This window comes from Diaphorina citri, unplaced genomic scaffold (genome assembly GCF_000475195.1).
Source record: "Diaphorina citri unplaced genomic scaffold, Diaci psyllid genome assembly version 1.1 scaffold180, whole genome shotgun sequence".
Lineage (NCBI taxonomy): Eukaryota > Metazoa > Arthropoda > Insecta > Hemiptera > Psyllidae > Diaphorina > Diaphorina citri.
Window position 1 is genome coordinate 136,795 of NW_007377617.1, and position 10,789 is coordinate 147,583.

At 35.8% G+C, this 10,789-nt stretch overlaps 2 protein-coding genes across 4 annotated transcripts; both read left to right on the forward strand.

Annotated features, from left to right (window-relative positions):
- The first annotated feature begins 1,930 nt into the window (after positions 1 to 1,930).
- On the forward strand, positions 1,931 to 10,516 carry LOC103505516 (folate receptor gamma-like). 3 transcript variants are annotated; one of them, XM_008469857.3, is made up of 5 exons: positions 1,931 to 2,291; positions 2,512 to 2,703; positions 3,276 to 3,491; positions 4,135 to 4,428; positions 10,266 to 10,516. In XM_008469857.3, the coding sequence occupies exons 1-4, from the start codon at positions 2,142 to 2,144 to the stop codon at positions 4,411 to 4,413; spliced, it is 837 nt and encodes a 278-aa protein (XP_008468079.1). In that variant the 5' UTR covers positions 1,931 to 2,141; the 3' UTR covers positions 4,414 to 4,428; positions 10,266 to 10,516. The 3 variants fall into 3 exon arrangements, with proteins under 3 accessions (XP_008468079.1, XP_017297953.1, XP_017297954.1); XM_017442464.2 differs by lacking the exon at positions 10,266 to 10,516 and adding an exon at positions 5,047 to 5,312 and having other exon boundaries at positions 4,135 to 4,413; XM_017442465.2 differs by lacking the exon at positions 10,266 to 10,516 and adding an exon at positions 4,991 to 5,312 and having other exon boundaries at positions 4,135 to 4,357.
- On the forward strand, positions 8,339 to 10,044 carry LOC103505529 (folate receptor beta-like). The gene is made up of 4 exons (XM_008469866.2): positions 8,339 to 8,678; positions 8,900 to 9,091; positions 9,385 to 9,600; positions 9,967 to 10,044. The coding sequence occupies exons 1-4, from the start codon at positions 8,529 to 8,531 to the stop codon at positions 10,042 to 10,044; spliced, it is 636 nt and encodes a 211-aa protein (XP_008468088.1). The 5' UTR covers positions 8,339 to 8,528.
- Positions 10,517 to 10,789: the final 273 nt, after the last annotated feature.

Consider the following 10,789-nt stretch of genomic DNA (forward strand, 5'->3'; position numbering starts at 1 on the left):
ACCTTTGCAATAATTCCTCATAGGTTGGCTTGCCAAATATCCGAAATGTCGATTCAAAATTCGGGACAAAACACCCCAAAATGAAAAACTGAATGGGACGCCGGGACATCCCCTGAAATTCGGGACTGTCCCGGCCAATTCGGGACGTTTTTTGTTAGTAAAATTTACTTGAAGTTCACAGTTTCATATTGAATATAATAAAATTCAAAGGTTATAAAATAAGTTTCAGAATAAAATTCAAAGTTTGTACACCCCTAAATAGTATTAGTTTACTGTTTAAATGCATAACTAAGAGTGAATCCAAGGTTCCCATGTGCATTTTTATACATACATTTTGTATACAATGTACAACTTGCAAAAATTTGTCAACCCAAGTTCCCAAATCCCAATGCATAGAACCCAGCATTACAGTAACCTTTGCAATAATTCCTCGTAGGCAGAGATCTTTCCAAACACAGGCGGGAAGTCAGGGACTACAGGTTTGTGATTAAATGTTTGTTGACCTTGGAGTATGGACCATGTGTGATAATATTTTGTCCACAAATGTTGGCTTATGACCAATGATATGGCAGGTTACCTAAATAAGCTTTTAATACATTTACCCATTATGCAAGATTTCTGTGCAATTTCATGTTGAAATTTAAGGTTATTTCACCATAAACATGTAGGTCCTGTAGTGCCCAACCTCTGATCACATAAGTAGTACCTTTGCAATAATTCCTCATAGGCAGAGATCTTTCCAAACACAGGCGGGAAGTCAGGGACTACAGGTTTGTGATTAATTAATGTTAGTTGACCTTGGAGTATGGTCCATGTGTGATAATATTTTGTCCACAAATGTTGGCTTATGACCAATGATATGGCAGGTTACCTAAGTAAGCTTTTAATAAATTTACCCATTATGCAGGATTTCTGTGCAATTTCATGTTGAAATTTAAGGTTATTTCACCATAAACATGTAGGTCCTGTAGTGCCCAACCTCTGATCACATAAGTTCAAGTAACACCTACCATTCACTTTCCCAAGTCTTCAAACTAATTTCTCATGAAAGACACGACACAATCTGATAATGAGGTTGCCTCATAGGAAGTAGATGGTCCAACATACAACAGTATAACAATGGAACATAAATCAAAGGCTTACCTCCAAGTAGCTACACTCGAACCATTGGTGTAACGCTATTCGAAACAAAATCACTCCCAGGTGAGTAGTGGATAACAGAAGATCTCTTGGGAAAGCTCAAACTGTTGAAACTTGAAGTATTAAGAGCTTTTAACTGGACTTCAAGTTGAATTTTCCATTTTTCCGGCTCGGAGAACGGAGAATGCTTTAACTTTGCTTTTCGGTTTTCGGAAAAATTTTCTGAAAAACAAAACAAATATGGCGCCCGATCTCCATTACAAACTCAAGTTTCCAGGTGAGTAGTGGATAACAGTAGATCTCTTGGGAAAGCTCAAACTGTTAAAACTTGAACTATTAAGAGCTTTTAACTGGACTTCAAGTTGAATTTTCCATTTTTCCGGCTCGGAGAACGGAGTATGCTTTAACTTTGCTTTTCGGTTTTCGGAAAAATTTTCTGAAAAACAAAACAAATATGGCGCCCGATCTCCATTACAAACTCAAGTTGAAACTTGAAGTATTAAGAGCTTTTAACTGGACTTTAAAGTTAAATTTTCCATTTTCCGGCTCGGACTGCTCGGAGAACGGAGAATGCTTTAACTTTGCTTTTCGGTTTTCGGAAAAAATTTCTGAAAAACAAAACAAATATGGCGCCCGATCTCCATTACAAACTCAAGTTCGCTCTTATTCCAGCAGAGTGCGCGAAGAGTGTTTCCGATTTTGGCTTCACTTTTTACTTCAAAACTACCGTAATCCACTGTTTCGCACCACCCTGAAAAGCGACAAATTGGAAGCGCCAAATTTTGAAAATTTGTCCTGGGTGTTGAAAAAGAAAAAGACAAAAGAGCTGAAATCTGTGGTAATAAATCTGTGCAAATTATATCACAATCACAGGCTTTCTTCTACTTCTTTATTCTGAAAAGGATTCAACTTGACTTTTTAATAAAATGAAGGTGAAATCAATTATGGATAATCTCATTTAAACCTGCTGTAAATGAGAGATTGGAATAAGTTTGTTTAAAATGCTTGCTTTTTTACTTCTTCAAAGTTTTATCTCAGTGCCTGTACTCTCATATGTTGCTATTGAGTACCTGAAAATAACAGAAAAATGGTGCCTGGATGGCAAGTTTCATAAAAGTCTACCGGGACCTGAGGATGAACTTCATAGTCAGGTAAAAACATTGATTATGTATACCTGTAGCAGTGTTCTATGTGCTCGGGTCAGTTTGCTTATCTCAAAATCAGAATAAATTACATTAGGTCAAGGAGATACCCACCTCTGTGAGAGTCAATGAGATCACATTCAAAAGGTCATAAATTAGAGAAAAAATAGTAAATTAAAAAAGAGTGGTCAAAAGTACTGACTGTTTTGTTTATTCATTTCCATTTCAGTGTACACCATGGAAGTCTTTTTCTTGCTGCACCCACAACATCTCCAAGACACTCCACTATGGGAACTTGTACAATTTTGACCTCAATCATTGTGCCCATATAAAACCCATGTCTATGGGATGTAAGAGACATTTCATCCAGGACTCTTGCTTCTATGAGTGTGAACCTAATGTGAGACCCTGGGCTGTCAGAGTAAGTATTGAGTATACTTGTTAGTGATGCTTTTGAAGAAGAAAAAAGGTCGCTATGAAAAGAAAAAGTTGGTAATTTTTTCTGATGGATAGGTAAATGATAGGTTTAGTCCACAAATTGCTTGCCAGGTATTGCAGTGATGAGCCAGCCAGAGATTAGCTTTATCTTGTGATAATGGAACAAAAAATGAAAGTTTGTGTGATCTCTCTCCAGTAATGTGAAATTAAAAAATATTTTGAACGTAAGTTATTAAATAACAGGATAGTCAGTATTAATAATTAATTTAATTTCCAGGTTAATATGACAGACCGGAAGGAGCGCTTTTACAAGGTGCCCCTTTGTACTATGAAAAGAAAAAGTCGGTAATTTTTTCTGATGGATAGGTTTAGTCCACAAATTGCCTGCCAGGTATTGCAGTGATGAGCCAGCCAGAGATTAGCTTTATCTTGTGATAATGGGAAAAAAAATGAAAGTTTGTGTGCTCTCTCCAGTAATGTGGAAAGAAAAAATATTTTGAACTTAAGTTATTAATTAACAGGATAGTCAGTATTAATAATTAATTTAATTTCCAGGTTAATATGACAGACCGGAAGGAGCGCTTTTACAAGGTGCCCCTTTGTCAGTCAGATTGTGAAGCCTGGTACAGGGCGTGTGAAAATGATTACACTTGTGCCAAGAACTGGGTGACTGACTTCAAGTGGGGGCCTGGAGGTAACAAATGTTCCAACAGCAAATGCATCACATTCAGGGAAATGTTTCAGAATTCCTCCAAAAAATTCTGTGAAGGGGTGAGTTTGATTTGACTTTTATTTAGTAGATATGCCATCAAATAATCACTGATTAAAACAATAATAAATATGTTTAGTTACTTAACCTATGTGTACATAATAATGTGGGTTCTCTGAAATGTGAAAACCAAAGAATACCATGTCACTTTTTAAGAGGAAGAAGCAGGAAAAAGCCAAAGATGTCCAGTAAGAATTTAGCAATGTAGTAGACCTTTTTTAAGGCAAGGTTGAAATTTGGTCATTATGTAGATTTTTTAAGTCACTTTTTAAGAGGAAGAAGCAGAAAAAAGCCAAAGATGTCCAGTAAGAAATTAGCAATGTAGTAGACCTTTTTTAAGGCAAGGTTGAAATTTGGTCATTATGTTGATTTTTAATAGTAAGGGATGGATACCAAATGTTGTAGCTAACAGCCATTTTCAAACTTATCTTCCTCCTAGATCTGGGATGATGCTTGGGAAGAGACATGATTTTTTAATAGTAGGTAAGGGATGGATACCAAATGTTGTAGCTAACAGCCATTTTCAAACTTATCTTCCTCCTAGATCTGGGATGATGCTTGGGAAGAGACAAGATTTTTTAATAGGAAGGGATGGATACCAAATGTTATATCTAACAGCCATTTTCAAACTTATCTTCCTCCTAGATCTGGGATGATGCTTGGGAAGAGACAGACGACACAAAGCCATGTATGAGGATTTGGTTCAACGGAACCTTCGGTAATCCAAATGATGAGGTGGCTCAAATCAAACTGGCTGAGATGGGCATAGGAGACACTGCTATGTTTTTCGAACCACCTGAAGAGGAAAGTTCCAGGTTTCCTTGGTTGACTTTGAGCTTCTGTGTTCTGCTGTTAGCAAGTGCTGGAGGCTACTATGCATATTCGAGGAGAGACTTTAATATTTTCTCCCTGAAATGTTTGTAGATCATTTTGAAGAATTTTGAATATCATGCCCCGACCATTAAAAAGAGTATAGCCATATGTAAACAAGGCATAGTCATAGGTAAAACTAAGATTTGAGAAACTACAAGGGGTCCCAGCCTCATAGCTTAATCAAGGCAAAAAAATTGAAGTTTTATAATAGAAGATCTTTTTTGTTTTAATGTTTTGAATATTTGATATGTTGCTGGTGAAACTAAACTCTCTTTCAAAGATCTGGAATCTCGCATTTTATTCTGAAATCTGACTGTTCTACTTTCGAGTTAGGTAGATCCCTTTACCTACTTTATGTTTTCGATTTTACGACATGATCAAAGTTTGCTCTCTTTCGTATTTTTAATTTATTATATAAGTTCCTAGTCTTACAAATTAAGTTGTATTTGTATTCTATTTTAGTAATAGTATTTTGTATGGTGCGTTAAAACCGGGTTCCTTCCTATGAATTCAGATGTTGTGTGAATAGGAATTACTATTTTTATTTTTAATTTATTTTTTCTACTCTAGGTACCTCATAGTATAGCAGACATGAGCTTCTGTGTTCTGCTGTTAGCCAGTGCTGGAGGCTACTATGCATATTCGAGGAGAGACTTTAATATTTTCTCCCTGAAATGTTTGTAGATCATTTTGGAGAATTTTGAATATTAGTTGCTTGCATCATGCCCTGACCATTAAAAAGAGTATAGCCATATGTAAACAAGGCATAGTCATAGGTAAAACTAAAATTTGAGAAACTACAAGGGGTCCCAGCCTCATAGCTTAATCAAGAGAAAAAAAATTGAAGTTTTATAATAGAAGATCTTTTTTGTTTTAATGTTTTGAATATTTGATATCATGTTGCTGGTGAAACTAAACTATCTTTCAACGATCTGGAATCTCGCATTTAATATTCTGAAATATCTGACTGTTCTACTTTTGAGTTAGGTAGATCCCTTTACCTACTTTATGTTTTCAATTTTACGTCATGATCAAAGTTTGCTCTCTTTCGTATTTTTAATTTATTATTTAAGTTCCTAGTCTTACAAATTAAGTTGTATTTGTATTCTATTTTAGAATTTTAGTAATAGTATTTTGTATGGTGCGTTAAAACCGGGTTCCTTCCTATGAATTCAGATGTTAATGTGTGAATAGGAATTACTATTTTTATTTTTAATTTATTTTTTCTACTCTAGGTACCTCATAGTATAGCAGACATTTGTACATTCATGGCTAATCTTTATGAATGGATAGCTATTTATTTTTATGCTGGTAGTGATTGTTAGATTGATAGATACTACTAGATAGTCATGTATTTTATAGTGATTAATTAAATCTCATTCCAACAATCTAAATTAATTATTTTATTATTATTATTTTTTTTTAATAAAGAAGGAGATTTTTTTATAAAATAGTTCTTACCGTCCTATGTAGGTATGTTATTACATGTGCATTGCAATCAAAATAGTAAACCACATTTCCTGGGTTCATTGGGAAATTTTCTTTTCCCCAAACTTAAGAAATCTGGCGCGAACGACATACCCCTGCAATACGATTGGATTCAGAACACTATAGGGATAGGGTATATGGTACAATCTAAGAGGATAGGGTATTTAAACTTATAGGCATAGACCACCACTTAATACAGTTCCTGGACAACATGCCTTTTTTCCCCCAAACTGTAGAAATTCAAATTGATTGTAGGTAATATAGTTTTGGGGAAAGCATGCGTTAAGTTGAAGGTACCTAGGTTAGCCAGTGGTTGTCTAGGTGACCTCCCCCCCTCCCTTTACTGACCATCATACGTTGTTTCTTGAGAACCTCAAGGTTTTTCTTCTCCTGTGTGTTATTCAGGCTAAGGCCGTCATAACGCTTTGACCATCCACCACACGCGCGGACAATTTATTTTTGGACTTTTTTGTGTGTGAGAGGGAAAATAAACAGTTCTCGTATCTCAAATGACCATCGTGAACATTTTTGAATAGATCCATTTTTAATGCATTGATATTCAAAGTAATAAATCAGTTTAATTCGTTTTCTGTGTACGAACATTCCGAGAACGAACCTCGTCCGATAAAATCCGTCCCGGGCGAAAATCGAACCCACGACCCGCTACCTAGCGCTAACAAGGCAGACTCGCTACCCTCCAGGCTAACTGAAATCCTGTTTACAGGCCTGCAAGGTCTAAAGTACTAGTTCATAAAGTACTAATAGTTCAGTGAACTTTGAAAAAATCCCCTTTTGTACCTACCTACCTACTGAAGAAAAGAAGAAGAAAAAAATACAAATTTTCAGACACTTTGTTTATTTCGCAATTTCAATGGGCTTAAAAAATGTCCACCTGAGAAAATGGGAAAACCCAAAATTTAATAACATTAATTGTTCTGCCGCTCAGAGCTCCCGTTTTGTCCCCACACGTCTGTAAAGAATATAATTACTGCCATTTGACATACATACGAATATGTGTCTCTTTTCCGCCCTTGTTTCGTGAAACAGAACTTGAAATATTCATAACCACTGACAATATTCATTTTAAAAAATAAAACAAGGAAAAATATTATTTCCACCCTTTTGTTGACTTTTATTGAAGAAAAAAAACATATAATTTGACTAATCACAAATGGAGGTGAAAATATGCTCATCGCCGCTGTTATTCCAAGGCTTTCATCGGAGGGTCAATAACTTGGCGACTACAAGGTCATTGCCTTGTCTTGTGGGTTCAGAATTTCTCTCAACCCACTTAGCTCCTGGGGAAGGAAGGGTTAGTTAATATATTGCTCGTAAAAAAAACAAGCTCACGAGGCCTTTTGTCAACGTCACAATTCATAATCATGGGACACTTTCTTGTTATTTTCATTTTTCCACTTTTTCCCCGTTCCTCATGAGGAAAAAATGATTAGATAATTATTCGAAACTTCGGGGTCAATCAAAGCAATAATTAGACTAATTAGTCTCCTCTAGTGTTAACTGTTAAGTAAGGTAACTTATTTCCCAATTGTGTGAGAATTTACCGCATACTTAACTTGGCCCTGGTAGTTGTTAGGTGATAGGAAATGCCCTATTTGTTTTGTGCCTGTTTGTGTGGACAATTACCAACGTCTTGTTTTGTTTGTACTAAAGGGGAAGAAGACCATTAAATGGTTTTGAAGATGTCCCGCACCGGATCACATGCGACCTTAAGGCCCCGCTACACTACCAGCTCATATAATTTGACTAATCACAAATGGAGGTGAAAATATGCTCATCGCCGCTGTTATTCCAAGGCTTTCATCGGAGGGTCAATAACTTGGCGACTACAAGGTCATTGCCTTGTCTTGTGGGTTCAGAATTTCTCTCAACCCACTTAGCTTCTGGGGAAGGAAGGGTTAGTTAATATATTGCTCGTAAAAAAACAAGCTCACGAGGCCTTTTGTCAACGTCACAATTCATAATCATAGGACACTTTCTTGTTATTTTCATTTTTCCACTTTTTCCCCGTTCCTCATGAGGAAAAAATGATTAGATAATTATTCGAAACTTCGGGGTCAATCAAAGCAATAATTAGACTAATTAGTCTCCTCTAGTGTTAAGTAAGGTAACTTATTTCCCAATTGTGTGAGAATTTACCGCATAATTAACTTGGCCCTGGTAGTTGTTAGGTGATAGGAAATGCCCTATTTGTTTTGTGCCTGTTTCTGTGGACAAGAAAAAGACAAAAGAGCTGAAATCTGTGGTAATAAATCTGTGCAAATTATATCACAATCACAGGCTTTCTTCTACTTCTTTATTCTGAAAAGGATTCAACTTGACTTTTTAATAAAAAGAGCTGCAGCACCAGCAGCAGCAATCAGCAATCTGTGGTAATCTGGTAATAAATCTGTGCAAATTATATCACAATCACAGGCTTTCTTCTACTTCTTTATTCTGAAAAGGATTCAACTTGACTTTTTAATAAAAAAAAAAAAGAGCTGCAGCAATCTGTGGTAAATCAAATCTGTGCAAATTGGAGCACAATCACAGGCTTTCTTCTACTTCTTTATTCTGAAAAGGATTCAACTTGACTTTTTAATAAAATGAAGGTGAAATCAATTATGGATAATCTCATTTAAACCTGCTGTAAATGAGAGATTGGAATAAGTTTGTTCAAAATGCTTGCTTTTTTACTTCTTCAAAGTTTTATCTCAGTGCCTGTACTCTCATATGTTGCTATTGAGTACCTGAAAATAACAGAAAAATGGTGCCTGGATGGCAAGTTTCATAAAAGTCTACCGGGACCTGAGGATGAACTTCATAGTCAGGTAAAAACATTGATTATGTATACCTGTAGCAGTGTTCTATGTGCTCAGGTCAGTTTGCTTATCTCAAAACTCAGAATAAATTACATTAGGTCATAGAGATACCCACCTCTGTGAGAGTCAATGAGATCACATTCAAAAAGGCATAAATTAGAGAAAAAATAGTAAATTAAAAAAGAGTGGTCAAAAGTACTGACTGTTTTGCTTATTCATTTCCATTTCAGTGTACACCATGGAAATCTTTTTCTTGCTGCACCCACAACATCTCCAAAACACTCCACTATGGGAACTTGTACAATTTTGATCTCAATCATTGTGCCCATATAAAACCCATGTCTGTGGGATGTAAGAGACATTTCATCCAGGACTCTTGCTTCTATGAGTGTGAACCTAATGTGAGACCCTGGGCTGTCAGAGTAAGTATTGAGTATACTTGTTAGTGATGCTTTTGAAGAAGAAAAAAGGTCGCTATGAAAAGAAAAAGTTGGTAATTTTTTCTGATGGATAGGTAAATGATAGGTTTAGTCCACAAATTGCCTGCCAGGTATTGCAGTGATGAGCCAGCCAGAGATTAGCTTTATCTTGTGATAATGGAGAAAAAAAATGAAAGTTTGTGTGCTCTCTCCAGTAATGTGGAAAGAAAAAATATTTTGAACTTAAGTTATTAATTAACAGGATAGTCAGTATTAATAATTAATTTAATTTCCAGGTTAATATGACAGACCGGAAGGAGCGCTTTTACAAGGTGCCCCTTTGTCAGTCAGATTGTGAAGCCTGGTACAGGGCGTGTGAAAATGATTACACTTGTGCCAAGAACTGGGTGACTGACTTCAAGTGGGGGCCTGGAGGTAACAAATGTTCCAACAGCAAATGCATCACATTCAGGGAAATGTTTCAGAATTCCTCCAAAAAATTCTGTGAAGGGGTGAGTTTGATTTGACTTTTTATTGTTTTAGTAAGTATGCCATCAAATTAAATCAAATAATCTCTGATTAAAACAATAATAAATATGTTTGTTACTTAGCTATGTGCACAGTTAATAATGTGGGTTCTCTGAGAAATGTGAAAAGCCCAAAAAAGAATACCAAGTCGATGTCACCTTTTTAAGAGGAAGAAGCCGGGAAAAAGCCCAAAGATGTCAGTAAGGAATTTAGCCAATGTAGGTAGACCTTTTTGTTAGCAAGGTTGAAATTTGGTCCATTAATGTAGATTTTGTAATAGGAAGGGCAATCGGATACCACAATGTTATATCTAACAGCCATTTTTCAAAGCCTGGTATCTTCTCTCCTAGATCTGGGATGTGGCTTGGCGAAGAGACAGACGACACCAAAGCATGTATGAGGATTTTGGTCTCAACCGGAACCTTTAGGTAATCCAAACAATGAGGTGGCTCAAATCAAACTGGCTGAGATGGGCATAGGAGACACTGCTATGTTTTTTGAACCACCTGAAGAGGAAAGTTCCAGGTTTCCTTGGTTGACTTTAAGCTTCTGTGTTCTGCTGTTAGCCAGTGCTGGAGGCTACTATGCATATTCAAGGAGAGACTTTAATATTTTCTCCCTGAAATGTTTGTAGATCATTTTGAAGAATTTTGAATATTAGTTGCTTGCATCATGCCCTGACCATTAAAAAGAGTATAGCCATATGTAAACAAGGCATAGTCATAGGTAAAACTAAAATTTGAGAAACTACAAGGGGTCCCAGCCTCATAGCTTAATCAAGAGAAAAAAAATTGAAGTTTTATAATAGAAGATCTTTTTTGTTTTAATGTTTTGAATATTTGATATCATGTTGCTGGTGAAACTAAACTATCTTTCAACGATCTGGAATCTCGCATTTAATATTCTGAAATATCTGACTGTTCTACTTTTGAGTTAGGTAGATCCCTTTACCTACTTTATGTTTTCAATTTTACGTCATGATCAAAGTTTGCTCTCTTTCGTATTTTTAATTTATTATTTAAGTTCCTAGTCTTACAAATTAAGTTGTATTTGTATTCTATTTTAGAATTTTAGTAATAGTATTTTGTATGGTGCGTTAAAACCGGGTTCCTTCCTATGAATTCAGATGTTAATGTGTGAATAGGAATTACTATTTTTATTTTTAATTTATTT